Raw genomic sequence first — 23,388 nt, 5'->3', positions numbered from 1 at the left:
ATATTCTTTTTCTGACACTAAGTGAATCCACACCTCTGTAACTGCACACATAACTAAAAAGTTAGTTATACTTCAAAGCGAGTGAATTTATCCTTCAGTAAGTTATAACCATAACATAACTTAGTTATACCTTCACTGTTGGGAAAAAAAAGAGAATTCACTGCAAGTAACTAGTTATTTCTAAGTAGCTAATTTGAAGCTCTGCTTTACTAGAGATGTAAATGCACCAATAGCAATTTATTTCACATATAACAAAGCTGCAAGACTGACCATGTCTCTCTTTGCAACTACAGAGCTCCTATATCTATCTACTCAGATAGTGTTACTGATCAAAGCATATACTGTACAGAACACAATCTTAACTGCTGAAACCAAGTTTAGCACCTGTCAGAAACATGCCTGCTTCATATCTCTAAGCAAATATTACTGCAGTGCAAAAAATTTTATTTATTTATTTATTTATTTAATTTATATGCCGCCCACTCTACCCAAAGGTCTCTGGGCGGCTTACAACAAAAAATGTTAAATATGACCAAAGATCATATAAAGTTCTTAATCAGTATTTCAATGGTTCTTGCAGGAGACATCCTTGCTCAGGATATATCGCAATCAAAATAATATAAATCAAGACAAACCACTGGGAAGTGAGCTTTTAAAATTATTACAGGAATTATTGGTTACAAAATCTCATTAAGCTCATCACTAGATCTGCTGATCAGTAGTTCTGCTGTTTCTCTAAAAAGTACCAAGGCAATGTCTTTATTCTTAAAAATATGGTATATCACAAGATGCTGGATTAATCTTGCCATCAGTTGTGTTATATTTTATTTTACTTGTGTAATGCCTTGTGTAATGTGTTAAGGGCTAAAATCCATATAAAGAATCATATGATAAACAAATCAGTCAAACTGAGACATTCCAAATGTAAGTGCAGAAAGAAACAAAAGCAAAGACCAAGAAGAATGCGTACATCTACATCTTCTTGCCTCCTCACCAGAGCAGTCAGCTGTAGGGAGAGCTGGGGCAGCGTTGGCTGAACTATGTCCATGACTGGTGTGATGTCATGTACGCTGTCTGACGCATGCACTGTGAGGAACCTGGTGAGTGGACCAGGCTGGTTTTGGGAGCATAAATGGACCACAGTGGCACCTGTGGTGCCGAGCTTCATGTTCGTATCTCCCACAATACAAATATGAAGCTCCCATGTCTAGTTGTCAGTCATTCAACAAATCCCGCCATGGCCTTATACTGGAAACATATGGTTCCCAGAACAAAACTGCACGACATATGTCTCTGATCAGATTCTCCAGGCCCCATTTTGAAAGTTGCTTTAAACAGAAAATTCTGACTTACATATTCAGCCATGATTGTGTTTACTGTGTTTCTTCTGTATCACTCCCAACTCCATGGTTCCCAGTCTGATAAAGATTAATTTGGGGTTAAAGCTAATTTATGTGATTTTGTGATAATAGTTATTACCCACCTCACCTCTGAATTTTGTACAAGGACTAGTATACTGCCTCTTTTTCTTCAGTGTTGACTCTAGTTTTGTGGTCTTTGATCTTTTCACATGTACTAGTGCCAAGTCAGTAGTCATCCACATTATATTTGCTGTGACAAAACTTGAATATCAACACAGTTCAAATATGTATCTTTCATTCCCTCTGTATTATAAGCAGAGAGACTGAAATACAGAGACAGAAGAGGAATACATAAATGTGGGTTGAATTGCTGAGAACATATATATTATGTTTTTCTACCACAGAGCTTAAATCCATACACTGGTTTTCCCAGATAATCTTTCATGCATGTGACTGCTTCACCAAGTTATGGCACCACGTGTCTTTGGACCCGTGCCCACGGCAACTTTATTCATCTGCCTACTCTAGCTAATGTGAAAGGCATAGGTAGCTTGTTGGGATCAGCTATTTTAAGGTGAGACTCCCATTCAGACCATAGGTTACCACTGGGAAATTAGAGAAGGGGTAACAAAGGCTGCCAATGGAAGGAGAAACAATCGATTGTGGGGCTACATTTCTACATACAATTTAACACATGAAGATGCTTCTGTTGGTGTCACTCAATATGTTTGAATGCTATTCCACACTGTGAAGAAAACCCCTCTAGAAGACGTTTTTCTAGTCCGATTCCTCATTTGCATGGTATATCTTGGGTATATGGAACTTTCCCATAGAGCAGCTTTAAAACATATTAAACCATGTCTATAGTACTGTAGTATGGTCAGAAGATGCAGAATCCTAGTAAACATTTACCACACAACTGTAATGCATCTACAAACGGTGCACAGGATGCTCTCCCATAAACCAAGAAGTCAGACAAGGAAAAGAAAACCTTGCTTACAATAACTGGAGGTCCTGAGAGGTGGATTCACACAGTCTAAAAGTACACAATGAATAACTATAGCCCAAAGTAGACCACTGTTGGGTTTGGAAAACTTGAATTCAGACTTCCAAAGAATAGCAAGGAGAGACAAGAGGGCCTTCTTAAATGAACAATGCAAAGAAATAGAGGAAGATAACAGAAAAGGAAAGACCAGAGATCTGTTCAGGAAAATTGGACATATTAGAGGAACATTTTGCGCAAAGATGAACATGATAAAAGACAAAAATGGGAGGGACCTAACAGAAGCAGAAGACGTCAAGAAGAGGTGGCAAGAATACACAGAGGAATTATATCAGAAAGATGTGGATATCCCGGACAACCCAGACAATGTAGTTGCTGACCTTGAGCCAGACATCCTGGAGAGCGAAGTCAAGTGGGCCTTAGAAAGCCTGGCTAACAACAAGTCCAGTGGAGGTGATGGCATTCCAGTTGAACTATTTAAAATCTTGAAAGATGATGCTGTTAAGGTGCTACATTCAATATGCCAGCAAGTTTGGAAAACTCAACAGTGGCCAGAGGATTGGAAAAGATCAGTCTACATCCCAATCCCAAAGAAAGGCAGTGCCAAAGAATGCTCTAACTACCGCACAATTGCACTCATATCACACGCTAGCAAGGTTATGCTCAAAATCCTCCAAGGTAGGCTTCAGCAGTATGTGGACCGAGAACTCCCAGAAGTACAAGCTGGATTCCGAAGAGGCAGAGGAACTCGAGACCAAATTGCTAACTTGCGCTGGATTATGGAGAAAGCCAGAGAGTTCCAGGAAAATATCTACTTCTGCTTCATTGACTATGCAAAAGCCTTTGACTGTGTGGACCACAGCAAACTATGGCAAGTTCTTAAAGAAATGGGAGTGCCTGACCACCTTATCTCTCTACTGAGAAACCTATATGTGGGACAGGAAGCAACAGTTAGAACTGGATATGGAACAACTGATTGGTTCAAAATTGGGAAAGGAGTACGACAAGGCTGTATATTGTCCCCCAGCTTATTCAACTTATATGCAGAATACATCATGCGGAAGGCTGGACTGGAGGAATCCCAAACCGGAATTAAGATTGCCGGAAGAAATATCAACAACCTCTGATATGCAGATGACACCACTCTGATGGCAGAAAGTGAGGAGGAATTAAAGAACCTTGTAATGAGGGTGAAAGATGAGAGTGCAAAAAACGGTCTGAAACTCAACATCAAAAAAACTAAGATCATGGCCACTGGTCCCATCACCTCCTGGGAAATAGAAGGGGAAGATATGGAGGCAGTGACAGATTTTATTTTCCTGGGCTCCATGATCACTGCAGATGGAGACAGCAGCCACGAAATTAAAAGACGCCTGCTTCTTGGGAGGAAAGCGATGACAAATATGACAGCATCTTAAAAAGCAGAGACATCACCTTGCCAACAAAAGTCCGAATAGTCAAAGCTATGGTTTTTCCTGTCGTGATATATGGAAGTGAGAGCTGGACCATAAAGAAAGCTGACCGCTGAAGAATTGATGCCTTTGAATTGTGGTGCTGGAGGAGACTCTTGAGAATCCCCTGGAGTGCAAAGAGAACAAACCTATCAATTCTAAAGGAAATCAACCCTGAGTGCTCACTGGAAGGACAGATCCTGAAGCTGAGGCTCCAGTACTTTGGCCATCTAATGAGAAGAAAAGACTCCCTGGAAAAGACCCTGATGTTGGGAAAGTGTGATAGCAAGAGGAGAAGGGGACGACCGAGGATGAGATGGCTGGACAGTGTCTGTGAAGCAACCAACATGAATTTGACACAACTCCGGGAGGCAGTGGAAGATAGGAGGGCCTGGCGTGCTCTGGTCCATGGGGTCACGAAGAGTCAGACACGACTAAACGACCACGACGAAAGTAGACCAGAGTTTTGGACAAACCGCAGAGCAGATGTGAAGCTTTTTAAGAATGTGGCAACAGACTGGCTCTCCATCAGATACCAAGATATTTCTCATGTTCTTAAACACATTATATTCCCAGGGGCACTGACCGAGGATTAATGAGCTCTGCCTTGCCCCTTAAAGGCAGCGTTCCCAGTGGCCGTTCCTGACCCACACCAGTGAGTTACACTAGCATATCTGGAGGCTGGAAAAAAGACGGCTCCGGGAGCTCCGGGCTACGTCTGGTCTTTTAGGTTTCAACTTTGAACCCTGAGGGACCGAACGTTTTGAGAGATAACGACCGGGACCCACGGCTGAAGCCCGCCGCCGCCGCCACCACCCCCAAGGAGACGTTACACTCAAAAGGCTGGTTTCGAAGGGGGGAAAGCGGGGGACGCTCCGCCCGCGAACTAGAAGAGGAAGCCGCGGGCGGGCGAGCGGGCGGGCGAGCGGGCAGTCGCGAGGAGGCGAGCGCGAGAAAGACGCTCGAGAGCGACTGAAGGCAGAGAGAGAGAGAGAGAGAGATTGAGGGGCTGACTGACTAACTGACGGACTTACCGGCTGGGTGGGCGGGGCAAGCGGCCCATCCGAGCAGAGTGTTCTCGGTGTCTTGCCCGGCTGGGCACGGGGAAAAGAGCGGAGGGAGGGGGGTCGGGCGGTCCCGTATCTTTCCTTCCCTCCTTCACTCACCTCGTCAACAGCGCGTCGGGGCAGGTGCAACATTCCCAGCAAGAGCTTGAGCTTCACGGGCGACGAGAGGCTGTTAAAGCACAGGCGGATGTTGTCAATAACCGAAGCCGTGAGCAGCGAGGCGATGCTCGGAGGCGCCCACAGCTCGTCCGTCGAGCCCAGCTTATTATGCAGCCACAGGCCAGTGTCGCTCTCCCGCATCGACGCCATCTTGGAGCGGAGCGGGGAGAAAAAGGGACTCTCGGCGGGCATTTTATGAAGACACCTAAAAAAAGGAGGGGGAACAAGGCCCCAGCCCCTTGTGGGGGCCGCCTTTTCGTCCGTAACACAATATGGGGCTGCCGTTGGTCAGACGAAGCTCTGACGCGCTCTAAGGGGAAGGAAGTAGGCAGCAGAGTTCGTAGTCTAAAATGGCAGCGCCCTCTGAGGTGGGAAAGGTTGCTTCCGGGACGCAAAATGGCGCGTACGCTGTCCGTACAAAAAGGGGGTTGCCTTTCGTGGGGCGGTATCGGCAAGAATCGTAGTGGCTTCCTTCCGTTTTCTCTTCTACGGATCTCAAAGCCAGGCTCCTGCACTTACTCTGCCGTGTTTATGGGTTGGGCTAGAGAGACACTAACCGGAGGAGAAGGGAGAGAGTGAGTCGTGCTCTGAGCATCAAGGGATCAAAACAAAGTGGAAACCTTAAAAGGGGGGCACTGCACAGGCTCTCTTGTCGGTCACAGTACTAGAACCCAGAAGTAATTTGTTTCTGGGACATGCTATAATTATCCTAAGCAGAACACGCAGGAAGATGGAGAAAAATATCAGAATATGTTGTAGAATTGGATGAGCCAGTTTCCGTTAAGTTGACGAGCCAAATGTATTTCCTGGTCACTAGAGAAACGCAATGTACGTATAGCGATTCTAAATGTTTCTGTTCTCTAACAGCAGCTCACAGAATTGACCAAAACAGACAGCTTTGGATATAATTTTGAGTGGGTCTGCCCAGGAGGTAATGTAAGGTATTGCCTGCTGCTGAGCACGTTGGAAAGAGTGGCCATAATACTGTGAGATATACATTGTTTAAATTCAGTTCTTAAAAAGCTCTGGTTTATGAATGTGAGACATCCCAGTTACAAAATTAAAATTTTTTTTTTGTTTGGGATGCCCACATCTCTTGAGTTGCCTTATGAAATGATGATTTGCTCTGTTGCACAATGTCTATTGCTGCACTTGCATGTAGCAATATTCTTAAGTGTCAAAGAACTTCTAGCACAATAATATTTGTATTGCAAAGAGGAAATTGCCCTTAAATGAGGGTACTGTAGGATAGACAAGTGCAGTGAGAAATAAATACTTTTCCCCACAAAAAAGATGGGACTGAGATGTCTTTTCCTGGCATATGAAAAAATAAATGTGAATATGCTTACTGTTGCAGTGATCAGTTCAGCTCCTCAGTGGAAGGAAGCTAAGCCTTTATGTTTTAAAAGGTGCTTCTTTCTTCATGTTCCAAGAATCTTGGTAGCATACAACCACATTCCAGTGACAGCTCATGAAATTAATATTACAGTAAAAAGTAAGGAAGTAAGGCATGGGGAATGTCATCTAAATATCATGAGAGCTTGGTTTGCTTTCAATGACACTGGCGGACAAACCAAATTAAATTGACTGTGTGGCACTACTGGATATCATCATGTTCACAGTGTTAAAAGGTAGCCCTAAAAATGGTGCCAAACAGCAGCATATTGAAGCTATGAATAGGCAAGCAAAACATGCAGAAATGGGTTTTTTCACAATTCACTTCTGGCTTCAAAAAGTAGTTTTAAGGTACTCTAGGAGTGCCTTACCCATTTGGGGGTGTAGTTTGGTTCCTTCAAATGTGCACATTCTAGAAATCATGAATACTTAAAAATTGGAATTACCTTTAGATGACCTCAGGGAATAGGACTTTCCTTCTAGACTGCATGGATTCACCTATCCAGATGCTCTGATCCTGTACAGTATATATCTGCTCAGTTGCCTTAATCCTGCGTAGACATACCTATTGAGATATCTCAGTACTACATTAATGGATCAATTCATTTGCTTTGATCCTGCACTGACTTATTTGTCCAGATGCCACCAGACCTGAAAAAAAGATCATAATAAAAACCACAACTGCAAACTACAAAGAAATCTATCTAAAGAAAGCCATTTGAGAATATCCATGAGAATTAGCTGCAATAAACCAATAAATAAAAATGTACGAATTAATGAGCCACAAATGGGGGGGGGCAGTCTGATGGCACAAAATTGTTAACTGACAACAATTGAGTACACCAGACATAAGCAGCCTGACAACCCAAAGGGTGTCAGTTTGATATTAGTTTTTAATTCAGTTTCATCTGTGCCTAATCTGAATGGCCAATGTAGTTGTCTGCCAAGTGTGATCAATACAGAACCCTCAGGTGTTGTTGCCATTGCAAAAGTAAATCCAGTTCATGTGGCAGTTTTAATTGATGCCCTAATATCAATACATATTTATGTAAATAGCAAAGTTGTTATAAAAATGAAAATGCATAAAACCAACCAAGCATATAAACAGGCCTAAACTAGTAAACTAGAATGCATGTTGTGTTGCTACAGGAAGCCACCGCAGAAAGCAAGCTGATAAATTGGTGAATCATAGACGTGTATCATCTCAAGCAGCAAAGTAAACCAAACAGACTTTAATTTAAAGTGGAAGAACAAGAAAATGATTAATAGGAAAGAACCAGAGCTTGAAAATAATTAGGCTGAATGGTTTTTTAGACCAATGCTACCAACATTCACTTAGCATCTTTAAAATAATATCTGAAAATTGTATTTGTTCAGTAATTTACTTCTATGTTTTCATAGCCATCATATATTTTTATTGCATCATTACTACATATTATACAAATACTTACATTTTAATACTTAAAAGATTCTCTCAAATAGGAAGACGCAAAGCACCTTCTAACTTTGAACAAATCATACTCTGACACAATCAAAAATTCCAAATTTAAAAATGACTTGACCCTATCATGCTTTTAGTTATCTTCCAATGCTCTACATTAAACATTTAAAACTATGTTTACCTTAGATGACCTAGCTTATTGAAGGCAGGTGCTGAGGAGATTATCCATTCCTCTTACACCCTAATTAGCTGAAAAGTACTGTCCATAATTTAAATGAAATACTGGCTTTGGTATCTCATGCATAATGGTTGAAAACTGGCTTCCATCTTTGATGGATGGTTTTTGAAGAATTAGTTTAATCAGAACAAAACTAGGACCCTAAAGATGCTCTGTAAGATGAAGCTGGAACAAAATTGCATTGCCCCTCCCCTAAAGACCTGTCCATTGTGCAGGAAGCCCAGACTATTGCTGACAGCTGGACTGAACTAGTCATGGCAGAAGGGCTTTGCTTGTTGCAAAAAATCATAACATGGAAGAGAGAAAATGAAGAAAGCAGAACTTCTCTTAATGTCTATCAAGCTAGGAAAGCAATGGATTTTTCCAAAGAACAGTATACTTTTGCAGGTTAATCCTTGCAACACAATGTATTTGAGAGTGATTCCATTTCAAATGGGCTATTAAGAGCCATTACATGTACAAAAGACCGACTCCTCAGTTTGTTGATATGCACCATCCAACAGCATCATTTTAAAAAAGAAAATCTTATTGGTTGATGAGGATGAAGGGGTTGTCACAATAAGCACCAACGCATTTTATAACTGCACAAAAACCACATTAGTTAAGTGTAGATCTTTACATAGCCCAAAGAGAAGAATACTAGCACAACCCACTGCTGACTTACTGTGGCTCTTGCTAACTTGAATGCTTGCATGCTTTTCATGTTACTGGCCAATCAATCTTTGTTTTGGGAGAAAATCCTTGTGACTCCCCACCACTCCCACCAAATATACCTCAAGCACTGTGCAATCATAAATTTGCCACCCAGAGTAGACCTTTGGTCTAGATGGGTGGGATATAAAGCTAATAAAATAAACAAGAAACAAAAGTAAAAATATAAGGAAGATAAAGAGGTTATGGTACCTCAAAGACCAACTGCTATATTTAATGTGAGCTTTTCTGGAACAAATCCACTTCTTCAGACATAATATTAAGAGTACAGAGACTATAATTTTTTTAACACAGTAAAATATGTAGATTGTGGCGATCCCCTCCAAAGTCCCTATCTTAGCCCCCCTACATAACTTTCTGTTCCAATCTACGTTCATACAGATCTCTAACTCACTCTTAGTTCTCTTTTAAGTTTCACACAGTCTCTTTCAACCAGAAAAACTCTGACTCCATACACCAGCCTTTATATCCAGCCCCTCCCCCCTTGGCTCCGCCTTCCATCCGTTCATTGGCTCCTTCTCCATTGTTCTGCTGTGACGGACAGATGAGGGAAGGGCTGTTCGCTACATAGATATATTGTAAGGTTTGCTACAGAGTGTGAAAACAACCTATGCTGGTGCAAGTAAGACTTTTTTCTCTTATTGCAGAAATCCTACTGTTGAACAATGGTCCAGAAAGAATTAATTCCTACTGAAGTAGTTTAGGATGTTATCAATAGGTGGGAAGGCATACATCTGATCACACTGGAAAGTGTTACATTGTAGGGAGTAATCTTCCATAAAGTATCCCTTCTGTCTTGGGAAATCACTCTAACCCATCCTCAAAAAGTAGTAGTCCTACCGCTGGACCAAAAAGGTCCAACGTGGGCACAGATCATCGTTGGTCTGCAGTGTAATTCTCTATGCATCATATGATTACCAGAAAATAGGTTACACTGACTACTCCACAAACAGTCCAAAATCCAAACAAAAAAGGACACATATAGGAATTGGAAGAGAGGCCAGGCTACAAAGGAAGAGTACAGGTAAGTAGCAAAGAACTGCAGGGATGGCATTAGGAAGGCAAAAGTTGAGAATGAGATGAAATTAACAAGAGATGCTAAAAGCAGCAAAAAAAAAGAGCATTCTTCATGTATATGTGTAGCAAATGATAGAGAAAAGAAACGGCAGCTCAACTACTCAATGGGGATGGGAAAATTATAACAGATGAGCACTTCTGTTTTTTTCTTTATCAATTCGTACTTCAGCTTTCTTCTCCCAAAATGTTCTTTTCCCAAAAAGGGTCTTTTGTCTTTCCCAAAAGACAATCTATGCTCCTGCAGGCGAGTGTGAAGTACAAATGGAGGTTACAAGATTGCAGCTGGAGACTGATAAACAAATAATCAAAGAATATCTTACTACTGTAAATCAGTTGAAATCCCTAGGGCTGGATTAACTGCATCCAGAGATGTTGAATAAATTGACTGAAGAGATCACAGAACCATTGTCTATTATTTTCTTGATATCATGGAGGATGGATGAAGTGCTGGGTGATTGGAGAAAGGCTACCTTTGTCCCTATCTTTAAAAAGGAGGGGAAAGGAGGAATCAAGGAACTACAGACTAGTCAGCCTGTCATCAATCCCAGGGAAACTTCTGGAGCAGATTATAAAGCGGTTACTCTACAAGCACCTTGAAAACAATGCAGTAATAATTAGAAGCCAACATGGATTTGCCAAAAACAAATCCTGCCAAACTAATCTTATCTCATGTTTTGATCAGGTAATATCCCTGGTAGATGGTGGGGATGCTATAGGCATAATATATTTTGACTTCAGTAAAGCCTTTGACAAAGTGCCCCATGATATTCTGATTAGCAAATTAACTCAGAATCGTACTCAGAGAATTCTTATCAATGCCTCCTTCTCAAATTGGGAGGAAGTAACACGTCCTGGGCCCTGTACTCTTCAACATTTTTATTAATGACTTGGATAAGGGAGTGCAAGGAATACTTATCAAATTTGCAGATGACACAAAACTAGGTAGAATTGCTAATACCTTGGGAGATTTAAAAAGAATTCAGAAAATCTTGATAGACTTGAGAATTGGGCTGAAAAAATGTAATGAAATTTAACTGGGATAAGTGCAAAGTTCCACATCGGGGGGGGGGACCCAAATGCACAGTTACAAGACTGGGAATACTTGGCTTGGCAATGTTACAAGTGAGAAGGGTTTTGGAATTCTTGTAGATCACAAGCTGAATATGAGCCAACAGTGTGATGTGGCTGCAACGAAAAGCAAATGCTGTTTTAGAATGTATTAACAAAAGTAGTGTATAGTTTTCAAATCCTGTGAGGTACTAGTCTCCCTCTATTTGGCATCAGTTAGGCCTCATCTTGAGTACTGTGTGCAGTTCTGGACACCACTATTAAGAACAATGCCAACAAACTGGATCAAGTTCAGAAGAGGACAAGGATGATGGGGACAATGAAAAGCCGTTTAAGATAAGAATGAAAGAACTGAGCAAGTTTAGCCTTGAGAAAAGGAGACTGAGGGGAGATATGAGAGCAATTTCAAATATTTGAAAGGTAGTCATACAGAGGAGGGGAAGGATCTTGTCTTGATCATCCTAGAGGGCAGGACATGTAATAATGGGCTCAAGCTAGAGGAAGTCAGATTTAGGCTGAATATCAGGAAAAACTTCTTAACTGTTAGAGCAGTACAACAATGGAATTAATTACCTGAGGAGGTGGTAAACACTAGGGGCATTCAAGAAAAAATTAGAGAACCATTTGTCAGATCTGTTTTGATTTGAATTCCTGCATTGATCAGGGGGTTGGACTCGATGGCATTATAGGACTCCTCCAATTCAATGATTTTATGGTTCATTATGATTTTTAGTGCTTTTATCATGAGGATTCTGAAGAAAATGCTGACAAGGCTATATCTCCCAAACTGATTTTTCACATGAACTTTTCTTCAAATATATTTATATATACACACTTCTGTCTCTGTATTGAAGACAATATATTAGACAGCCATAGTGGAGGTACATGGAATTCACAGGGTTCTCTTTTTTAAAACTTTTCTTTCACAAATGTCTGCTCTTTTAATATTCCATGTTTAATTGGGATTGTAATTCTATGCAAAATATTTTAGATATTAGTTTTGGGAGGTTAATAGACATTTATGTTGCTGGAACAAAATAATAATGGTAAACAAAGAAACATAGATAAGATCTGGAGAAGCTGTCATCTAAACATGTATGTTCCAGTCATAGCTGGAGACAAATTTGAACAACTGCTACAGTTTATATATTTTAAAACAGAGGAACAATTATCATGGGTTTTCAGTCCCAGTAATCCTGGATGCATCACACAATTTTTTTCACAACCAGTGCTAATCCTCATGCCTCCTATGTTCCATTTTACGAGCTGCAGAATTCAGAATATTTCCCTATTCCCTTGTCTTTTGTTATATTCAGCATCTTGCCTGCTAAGGAGATCAATAGAACTCAAAAGCTTACTCATGGGTTTGCAATGTGGGGGGTGGGGGTGGCATTGCAAATGGTATTGTGGCTAGTACAAATCTTGATACAGATTTCAGCCTGACATGGATTCCTTTTTTTAAAGTAGTAGCATCCATAGCAAGACGGGGAAAACAACCATTGTCCGTTTGCCTTCTCTTTAGAGGAGCACTCTGCATTGTTGCCATGGCAGAGTCTCTCAGGGAAGGAAAACGACAGGCAGTGCACATGCTCAGAGATACAGCCCTACATGTTTTACTAGCAGTTTGCAGCAGCCATTCAAAGAGACCACCACAAAGGCAAGTGAGAGATCAGGTATTTTTATTTTAAAATTTGTTGATATGTTGGAATGATTTTCCCATTTTATAGAAATGAAAAGAGACTATGTACTAATTTATCAACAGCCATCCATCAGTTGCCTTTGAGTTATGCTGCACAGATGCATATTACTTGCTGTGCAACAAATAAAGTGCACGATCTGAAACAGGTGATTTTCTATAGGTATGCTTCCTTCTTTAAGATCATTGTGATAAGCTTGCCTGGTGCTTGGATGAATTAAGTACAAGCTTCTTTGAGAAAATGTAGAGGACATTTGCCTTACTGGAGCAATGAGGAAGGTGTTCCCCTTGTGCTATACAACAAAGACTTCCATGAAGCTGAAGTCACTTCTAGGCAGTAGTCAGTGCTAACATAAACTGCGGAAAAGGTTCTGCTTTTTAGAGGCTTATAGTGAGGAATAAAATGTAGCATATCAACACATTTCTGATGGCTTGCAAACAGACTCAGATTTCCTCAGGCAGTATACTGGTTTTAAGATAGGGATTATGTGAAATAAATTAATGCAATGTTTGTATTAAGCCATTTATTCCGGACCTGCAAAATGAGTGTCTTTATTCTGTGCTTTTGGAAAATGCCATCTCTACCATTGAAACGCAGCCATGTACAAAATAGGTACTTTCAGTGTTAGGTGCCAGATACTGAAATGATGCCTATACAGTTGTTTAACTGCATCATTTTTACTGGTTTTCTAAATATGAAATAGGCATACTTGAATCTAGTCCTCTGTGGTGATTAAATCAGCATTCTTACATAATGTCTTTGGTTTGCCATTTATAAATGGTATGTCCTACCAGAGCTATGCTTCATGACTTATAACTGTGATATGACATAGCCACACACTCCATATTCCTTCTCAAGATTACAGCAGCTGTAAAACATCTGTTGACCAAAGAACACTCTCATAATCTTTGAAAGCTTGCAATTATTATAACACCTTAAATAAATGATCACACTTCATATCTGTGTCACTTGGTTGCACCTGATTATGTTCTACATCTGCAGCTTATAATTGTTCACCAGCCTCAGATATTATGGCATCCATAGTGCTATGAGGAAACATACTGGTATCTCTTTATTGTGTGTTTTTCCCAAGCTAAAAAGGTAAAAGCAAACATCAGATATACAGATTTTCATGGAGGTAATGCAAACTGCTAACTGGAAAAAGTTAGGGTGATCTGCAGTCAAGAATATGTCTTTAAGTCTCATCTGTTTATGTATCTAGAAATAACTTTGTACAGTGCTGAACCCAATTTTAAACTGTGTGATACTGCTTCTGCTGCTGAAGTGAAATGTATTACTGAAAGGAGGAAAATGCACAGTAAAGCTAGTATGGCAATGAGATCCACAGCTTATCAAGCAGTAATTTGGCCACCTCTAACAAATAAGCTCCTCAGTTGCATAGATGAAGCTTGAGACTTAGCCCCTGTCTCACAGTGCATCTATGCAACTATTAACAGATTAATAAGGTCTTATAAAATGGTTATCATCTTGCTAAATAACCTGTTGGATTTAAGTCTGCAGTATTCCTATCTTCCAGACAAGTGCAGTTCCATCTCTAGTAGTTCTAGTAGTTTCCAGGATGTGGCTGGAAATAAGGTTGGCTTATGACTCAGACAGCATATCATTCTCCTGAAATTTTAGGGTGATGTACTTTCCATCCTGATCCACAAGCAGCCCCTGGCTGGAGACAAGAGTTAAGTAAAATACAAAAATTCTGATGTGCAGCTGATGCTACCATAACTATCTTGTAGGTTTTAAAATAAGCATTTTTACCCAGCCAGATTGCTTAACATTACTCATCCAAATACTCGTACAAATATTACAGTTGTCCATACTGTTTCTCCCTGAATTCTTTTTGCTCCCTGCAACAGTGAAAAGATAAAGTCTCCATACCAAGATGCTGAAGGCTTGTATTAGCAGAGCAGTCACGTTGGTGCCTTTAATTCTTATAGTCTGGTTTATTTCTGCAAAGCCAGCTACTGCTGAAGAGGAATCGGGAACAACAATCCCTGCAGAAAGTATGTACTGAATTTGATCTCCCTTCTCAAACCAACACATCAAAGATCAATCTTAGTTTGCTCCTGAATGTACATAAAATATAGCACATTTTAGTTCCCTTATGTGTACCAGTCTACTTCAGACACAAATGTGTTTGTCATATTCATCAAACGTGTATGTATATATACTTGTGTGCATGCATTTAAGACATCTAAGGGCCCATCATATGAGATGTGTCACTCAGTTTGAGACAAAAGGGAAGAGTGGCTCCTTTGGTCTCCCCTTTCTCCACAAACACAGGATAACTCACTCCAAGCTTCCATGCCTGTTTTAATTTTGCTTTGGATTCTTTCAATTTAAATTTTCATACTATAAGACATTCCCTCTCCTTGTAAATAGCAGTATGTCTGTTGTTTTAAACTTCCATAAGTTTAATTGCCTTATTTTGAGAGGGTAAAAATGAATAAAATTAATGTTAAGAACGTAATGTGTGAAATGGCCTTGAATACAATGCAGCAAGAGACTACTATGAATGCTTAGGCACAGAGCTGCTTTCTCTGTACTATTCATTTTCAGAATTACTTTAATGCTGGTGGTGATTTGACATGTTACAGTTTTTCCAGATTTTCTCCATTTTGTGCCTGCAAACAGCTCTCCTTCCCTAACTCTCTAGCCTTATTTCACCTTGAGGAGACAGTGTCTTCCTGGCAATGTGAAATGACACATGCCACTTAAGAGCAGTTCCTTAAAAAACAGAGTTCCTGTTGTTTGTTATTATTATGTAATCTGGCCCTTAAACAGAGGGGGGAGAGTTCTATAAATTTTGGCAATATACCAAGAGGAAGACAGGTTATTACATCTAACCGCACATTCTGTACACTTTAGGAGTGCTCTATTCTCTGCAGAAGGAGCTTTTATCTACTGGTTCTTCTCATAAAAGGTCATGATTTGGGTGAGCCACTTACAGTGGTTTTCCAAAGAGATTTAAAACCAGCCACTCTAACACACAGCAGCCTCAGAGAAGGTTGCACATTATGTGGAGTACCTGATATCGGGATCCTGATGCTCACCACAGAGCAAAGAGACTTGTAGTCAAGCTACTTTGAAGAGTTCAGCTGAACTCAAGGTGCCAAATCACCAAGGGACTCAGTAAGGCTGCCACTTTTTACATCTTCTGAGTATTTTTACAGAACCTATATCTGTTTAGAATTGGACTTTTCTGTGCGCACAAGATCCAATGCATTGGCCTTGGATGAGCATGCAACACAAAAGTCCCATTATGATACTGTGTCACAGAGATACTCTGGCAGAAATGAGAGAAAAGATAATTAATCTGAGAGGAGTTCAGACCAGTAAATATACCAGGACACTTGGAGCCATCACAGTGTCTAAAAGAGAGAAGAGCACATCAGTGGTTCCCAACCTTGAGTAACCCAGGTGTTTTTGGACTGCAACTCACCGCAGCTGGTGGTGAAGGCTTCTGGGAGTTGCAGTCCAAGAACACCTAGGTTACTCAAGGTTGGGAACCTCTGCTCTACATCATTTTCTTTGTCAATCTCTTTCCAATAATTCACAAACATTTTACTGAGAATTGAATATGGCCTCACTATATTCTGTAGTTACAGTATAATCAGATGACTTTTTTTTTATTCTTACGATGTTTCGCTGTTCTGCATAAGGCCATTGTACAGCGTTTGTTCTTTTTGACACTGCTTCTCTAGTTTTGCCTCTTTTATGCTTTGTTACTGTCTTCTGGACCACTGTCCTCCTGTTCAATTAAAAATTTTGAAAAATTATGTTTTTGAGGTAAGATGGATATCTTCCCTGAAATGTATTAAATTTGCATGGTTAGTTTTGATCTTGACATTTATTTTATTTTGCTTTGTTTTTATTTATTTATTTTTGCTGGGTCTCAAAACTGACAGTGCAAATTGTAATGATTCTGAAAAAAAAAACTACCAGAGATTCATGGTATCCTTAAGCCTGTCCTATTTTGAGCTTGTGGATGTCTGGGCATATTTTTGTTTCTGTTGTATTCAAGCAAAGGAATTGTATTCATTCTCATTCCTATTTCATAGGTTTTTTTCAATCTTTCTACTAAAAACCACTTCTAGGTCGCCCATGTGTTGATTGCCATGCATTTGAATTCATGCAGAGGGCGTTACAAGATTTAAAGAAGACAGCTTACAATTTAGATTCACGGGTAAGGCTTCTTTCCCAATGCACAAACACTCACACACACATGTGCAGACACATTTTTTAAATTACATTTTGTTAAACAACAGATAGCACATATAGTTGAGCAGTGGTGGTGAGCCTTTTTTAGCCCAAACTGCAACTCAAAATCAACTTATTTATTTCAAAGTGCCAACACTGCAATTAAAACCCAAATACTGAGATTTTAGTTTAGAAAAAGCAACTGCTCCTGCACTGCAAGGGTTAAATGCTTGTGTTTTTCCCCCTATGGGCAGTATTAACAAAGAAATACTTACTGGTCCTCCAATCCCCATTGGGCTAGACCGGTAATGGTCACCATTGCAACTGTCCACTGGACCATTGCACCAGCAGAGGGGTGTCCTAAAATCCAGGATCGGAGGATGACTAAGTATTTCTCGATGGTGACTTATGGCTCGCGTGCCCACAGAGAGAGCTCTGTGTGCCAGCTGTGGCACGCGTGCCGTAGGTTTGCCATCACTGAGCTAAGGTGTAACATAAATTGGCTGAAACCCTGTTGTACCGCTCCCCACACACATCAGTGATGATATGTTAGATAGGAATCTATAGTACTTACAATGGTGTACACAGGACATAGGCTGCCTTATACTGTGTCAGACCATTTGTTGAGGATTTTTTGTTAACAAGGTTTCTATGAATTTGGTTACAGCATTCCTTTATTTAGCAGACTAAAAGACGCACACAAAGCTACCTCTCTGTGAAGTAACAGGCACTTTAAAAGCATTTTAAAATAGAAAAAAGTATCTTTACAGTTTCATATCTAGATACAGTCAGAAGGAGGGAAAAGGGTAAAATGGAGTCTCCAGACATGGAGAAAGAAAGTACTACGCCTGCTTCTTAGAGGATGGCCAGAGAAAGAGGAGAGGATAGGCAACAAGACAGCAAGAGCAAAGGTTTTACCAAAGTATTCTCCATACTTCTGCAGAAATTGTTTGGCCACTAGTTTTGCCTTGTAGTGTTAGATCTTGCCTTGCAGTGCTTCACTTCGAAGAGCCACTTGCATCCAATGGCTTTCTTGCCTGGACAAGGTCCATATCTCATTCTTGTGCAGCGCTTATGTCTCCTCTTTTGCAGCTTCTCTCCATCTGGCAGCTTCAGCTGCTGGCATCTGTTCAGTTTCCTCCCATGTCACTGGCTAATTCATCAGTGAGGTAGGTCAAGCAAGGTAGGTCAGGCAGAGAGCTGGCACACTTCTGTTGAGTTGTGATGAGCGGCTGGCTCTGGAATTTGTTGTGGCATCGGTGCCTCTTCCAGTTCAAAAGCTTTGACACCTCTATCTCTGACTCTTTCCCTTAGTGCACTGTTCTCATGGTGTTTGTCATTCTCTTCCTGCTTTTTGTCTGAGAGGTTGTGAAGACATTGTTGCTGCCATATTTAGGAGGGACTCAACATATTGATCTTGCCCTTCTGAGTTATCTGTCACAGCCCTTCTTTTATCAGCTTTGCTTTGTTCATCAAAGTGAATCACATGTCTTATGCTGGCCTCACCTGTTTTCATGTTCATGATTTTTAGCCTTTGCTGCCAGGAACATAGCCCATCAAATTCTGTTCTGTTCAAGAGTCCAGTTTGTGTATTTTCTGTTTTGGTATGTACATATGTGCCAGGCTCCCAAAAACTCTGGTGTGTTCCACACTTGGCACTCATGCCTTAATTCAATTGGTGTTTTTGTGGGGCCTTTGGTTGGCAATCCCTTTTGGAGATAAATTGGAGTCATGACTGCATCACCCCAGAGTCCGTTGGGCAAATCTGCATCTTCAAGCATGCATCTTCCAAAAGATATCTTAGCTTCCTTGCAGCTGTTCCATTCTGCTCAGGAGTATGTGTGACGTTCCTCCTGTGCAAAATGCCTCCATCCTCCAGGAAGGCTTGTGTATGTGGTACAAGAGGTATTCTCAGCCCTTTGGTCTGTCTGAAGTGCCTTGAGTTTGTTTTCTGGCTTGTTGCTTAACCATAGCCATGTACCTCTTCAGCATCTTACATGTCTCACTCTTCTCCTTCGGTAGACAGGTGACTCTTAAGTGGCCCATACAGATCACTGTGTACTAGATCTAACACCTTGGAGCTTCACCTCTCATTCCTTAGTGGGAACAAGGTTTTCTGTGACATAGTTTCTGCGCTTGGTTTTTCTATTTTCATCATGTGGATTTACTTTGATACTTCTAGCAAGGTTATGGTTCTGTAGCTCGAGGATTGCCTTTGATTTCTCTGTGCAAAGTGACAATGCCAAAGATCCAAGCTGTTGCTGTCTTGTATGGGCCAAAAGACTCAGCCTATGGACACAAATAGAGGATCTTGAAAACATACATCATTATTTTGCTATGCACTTTCTATTTTCATTATGTAAGGAAAAACCTTTGTCATCTCTGGAGCACTTAGCATGTTGCAATGCAAATCAGGAACATCATTTATAGTATTGCCACTTTCTTCACTGACTAATTCACATTATAAAATGCCAATTCCAATTCTGTCTATATCCTTGGAGCCTCCATTGGTTATTTGAATATTTCTACCAGCAGTCCCATTTAAGGTTAGAAAGAATTCCCTCATATTCCAATCATTTGATTTCCGCTCAGAACCATAAGCCATGCAGTATCTGTGTTTAAAATCCTTGCTGGCTTTTTCCTTTCTCTCACACACAGGATCATTAACATGCTTCTGTTGTTTTGTCACAGAATTGGTTTTGCTACCTTTGGTTGAAAAAAATCTCTGGGAGAATTATTTGGCTACATGGCCCTTCCTACCACAGTTCTAAAAAGAATATGATTGGCTTCAGGGAGTGGCTTTCCTAGTGTCCTTCTCATTCACCAGGTAATTTAGATCATTTTGGTCCGAGACTCTGAGGAAAGCTCCTTTATTTAGTGAATTATTGCATGATGGCATTCACAACCTGTTCTAATCTCAGTTCTTGCTTCTCATCCAGAAGAGATTTTAAAAAGCATCAAAATTTTCTTCCTCAGGAAACCCACTTTTTTTTGCTTAAATCCAATCAAAATCAAACTATCAAATACCATAACCAAAACAGTTATATGGCTTTCATAGTATAGTCCTTCTTAGAATTACATCTTAATCATACCAGTTCCCTGATCCAGATATCTCATGATTTAAGCCTGGTAAATCCATAGAATTTCTCTAGGACATTAAGTGTATCTTTAGCAGTTTCACATACCGTAATTTTATATAAACAAGCTGATAGGCTTTCTTAGATCACTGCCTTTGCTATGGATTACTTTTCCTTCCAGATTATGCTAGTTCTTGCTTCTTATGTTTCTCCCTGGGGTTCATAAAATTTCAGTACAGCCATGGACCTGCAGAGCATTTAAGTTAAGTTATAGTCTAGTCATCCACTGGGAAAAATTAACAGAAGTAAGCCTTGGAAATTTTCCAGAAAAACCTCTATTTTGGTCCAAAGCCATCCTTGGATTTCAGACTAAGTTTGGATACTGATCTTAGGCAAAGGAGCAAAAACAAAACGAAAGACAAAAGTTCTGTCTCTTCAGCTAGTGTGTGATTTTAGCTCGAGGTGGTTGGGAGAAAAAAAATAAAATGCAATACTTAGAAAGCAATATAGCTTGGAAAATGCCAGTTAGTAATCTCTCTGAGCCAAACGATTTGGTCTGGATTTATAACCCATTTAGGAAATGTTATTAGAAAATTTTCTAGGAATTGGGTTGTTCCTTTAGTTAGCAGAGTATAAGGCAGGAAAACACAGGAAAGTGATCAGTCCAGTCTCATCAAACCTTCCTGGATTACACACAAAACCAGAGGTTTGGAGTTTGGTTCCCCACTCACTGTGCCTCCTTGACAGAGGCTAGACTTGATGGTCCATAGGGTCCCTTCCAGCTGTTCAGTTGTAGGATTAGTGTTAATAGTAACAGTTACTTTAGGCTGTAAAAATCCCCTCCCAGTGAGACTCAGGTTCATTGGAGGACAGTGGACACCTGCATGGAACTCCAGTCCTATGAGATAAGGTTGGAGGAACTGAATATTCAAAGAAAAGCCTCAAGAGAGACCTAATAATGTTCTTCGGATCCCTGAACAGTTCTCACAGAAAAAGCTGGTTTTCTCCTGCCCAAGGAAGCACGGCTACATGCAGTGAACCAAGTTATACGAGGTAGATTTTGCTCAAATAATAGGATAAATGAAAAACACTTAAATAGTGGAACCATTGCCTGGAAAAGAAGTAGGTTGTCTCTTGCTAGAAGTCTTCAAGTAGAGACTGAACATCTACTAGTGATGCTCTAATTCTGGATATTCTGCCTCAAGCATGAGATTGGAGTCAGTAGATAACTAACAAGATCCATTAAACCCTGTTGTGCCGTTACTAGAACTAAGAAAAAAGCAAGCAGATGCTTAACAAATATGAGTTTTCACAGCATAGTTTGCTTGTTTTGAGGAGTAAGGAGACAGATTCAACTCCTCATCTATTTCAACAGGAAACCGATGACCACTTTTGAAGTTGGCAGTGCTGTCCAAGTGCAGTGCCTCTATATTATGCACACAGTAGCCCCATTTAATATAGATAATTTTTGTAATACTAGTGCTATATTTAAGATATGTTTAATTACTGCTCTGAAGTCTAAGCTATCTCAACTGTCCTTATTTGTGCAAAAATGCAGGAGATTGTAAGATAAGTATTGATACTATCTTAACTTTCTTCATCTCTCTCTCTCTCTCTCTCTCTCTGCAGACAGAAACATTGCTTTTTAAAGTGGAGAAGAGAACTCTTTGTGACTGCTTAGCTGCAAATGCCCTGAACTGAATATTGGAGATCTCCCTAGTGGTTGCTGATTCTTCAACAGCTTTTAAAACACTGCTGTTAGTGCAGACAGATTTAGGAAATTAAATACAGCAAACATGTAATCCCCACCCGGGGCACTTATGAATCTAAGTAGACAAGATTGCTGTGTGTTTGCCTTCTGAGTACTTGTATAATTTTTCCCCACCCATGTTGATGTCATTGTGAATTTTCCAAAAGAAGGCAAATGCTGGAAGGGGTGCCACTGGGAGCTATTACTAAAATATGGACATTTTATTTTGCAAAACTCTCATTTTTATCTCCGTATATTTTTCTCAATGGAAAAGAATTCAGAACTTATCAGGATTCTTAGGACTTTCCCTTCGCTCTCTTTTCCCATTATTTCTAAAAATAGTTGTATAATGAGCAGGATGAAATAAAACAGATTAAAAAAGAAGGCTGCAATACTTAATCAATTAATTGGATATTTTGAAACAGTAAATGGAAAACATGGCCCCTGTTAATCATACAGTACAAGATATGCATGTTTATAAAAGGTGCAGATGAGAAGCACCACCTTAAAAGAAGTATTCTTGTTTCTCCTATACTCAGAATGAGTGCTATAATGTTGCTTCAGCTACAGTGACCTAAGAACTATGCTTCTTGCTTCAGAAATATTCTGCTTCCTTATATGATGTCTGATCAATAGATGCATTGATCAAGAAGCTAAATCCCATTTGATTAATTTACTAAAATATATTAAATGAAGTTGTAGATCTACAGTTAGCAAATGGTTCTCTGACTAAGTTATATTGTAGCTACATTTTTGCTGGTAATCCAAGGAGAGTTTACTGTACTGTATAAATTCATAGCAGTGCAGAAATGTAAACCCAAGATCAACTACATTAATGTAGACAAATATTATTAATAATTGATTAGTCAAATTTCAGAATAAAAACACATTTCACAGCTTCAAATACCAATGACTTTCTGCTGGGAGCTAAGCCTGATTATTCACTTTGATACAATAAGAGTGGTAGATGGTATTGAAAAAGAAATACTGTTGTGAAGGAATTTGAGAATCCTGAGAATTATTTAATCTGGGGTTTGTCAATGGACCTTCAAGAACTGAGCAGCCTACAGCTTTTTCGAAATCAATGAGAACAGTATTGAAGGCTTTCACTTTCTTAACTTCTCACCATAGATATATCTGATTCTAGCCACACCATTGCTAACATTTTAATGCCAATGTATATAATGTAATCTGCATTGTTTCATATCATTTCCTTTTTGTAGGTTAATGTTCATAGATTTTCACAAATAGACTTCAGCTAACTAGATATTCTACTATACAATTTCTTCTTTATTGATTGATTCACAAATTAAGTTTTAAAAATAAATAAAGGCCCTCCAACCATTAGAGTGGGTCCTTTTTTAAATATATGAAATCATGTGATTAGAAATCATGTTATTAGATAACTGTGTTCCTATTCATAGACTTTCTCTTAAAAAACACAATATTTGTATACATTTTCAGTCTTTTTTCCAATAATATCATTTCAGTTTTTTATATTTTTTTGTGTGTTGTTCAAATTTTTGTTTTTCTGTTTCCAAAACCGTGGTCAAAATCCTCTTGTGTAGTTAATGCAATGGACATAACAATTGGTGGCAAATTGTCTCAAGTTTAGAAATCACTGTAGGCATTAGCAGTTGCATGCTGAGTCATGCAACTTGATGTTTAACTGATAGTG

At 39.8% G+C, this 23,388-nt stretch overlaps 2 protein-coding genes across 5 annotated transcripts in view; one reads left to right on the top strand and one right to left on the bottom strand.

Moving 5' to 3' along the window:
• NELFA (negative elongation factor complex member A) overlaps positions 1-5,364 on the bottom strand; it is a 56,972-nt gene extending 51,608 nt beyond the window's left edge. Inside the window, exon 1 of one of the 2 annotated variants that reach the window (XM_020805919.3) lies at positions 4,850-5,364. In XM_020805919.3, the coding sequence (XP_020661578.1) occupies positions 4,850-5,233 (384 nt within the window). In that variant the 5' untranslated portion in view covers positions 5,234-5,364. The remainder of the gene's footprint in view (positions 1-4,849) is intronic. The other variant, XM_020805920.3, reaches the window with a different exon arrangement.
• Positions 5,365-5,639: 275 nt separating this feature from the next.
• Positions 5,640-23,057, top strand: NICOL1 (NELL2 interacting cell ontogeny regulator 1). 3 transcript variants are annotated; one of them, XM_072994834.2, is made up of 4 exons: positions 5,640-5,869; positions 14,540-14,686; positions 16,781-16,869; positions 21,590-23,057. In XM_072994834.2, exons 2-4 carry the CDS (start codon positions 14,566-14,568, stop codon positions 21,659-21,661), a joined length of 282 nt encoding a protein of 93 aa, XP_072850935.1. In that variant the 5' UTR covers positions 5,640-5,869; positions 14,540-14,565; the 3' UTR covers positions 21,662-23,057. The 3 variants fall into 3 exon arrangements, with proteins under 3 accessions (XP_072850935.1, XP_072850934.1, XP_020661581.1); XM_072994833.2 differs by lacking the exon at positions 5,640-5,869 and adding an exon at positions 12,359-12,628; XM_020805922.3 differs by lacking the exon at positions 5,640-5,869 and adding an exon at positions 12,389-12,644.
• Positions 23,058-23,388: the final 331 nt, after the last annotated feature.

This window comes from Pogona vitticeps, chromosome 3, assembly GCF_051106095.1.
Source record: "Pogona vitticeps strain Pit_001003342236 chromosome 3, PviZW2.1, whole genome shotgun sequence".
Classification (NCBI taxonomy): domain Eukaryota; kingdom Metazoa; phylum Chordata; class Lepidosauria; order Squamata; family Agamidae; genus Pogona; species Pogona vitticeps.
The sequence above is the reverse complement of the archived record's forward strand: the minus strand, read 5'-3'. Positions and strand labels throughout refer to the sequence as shown.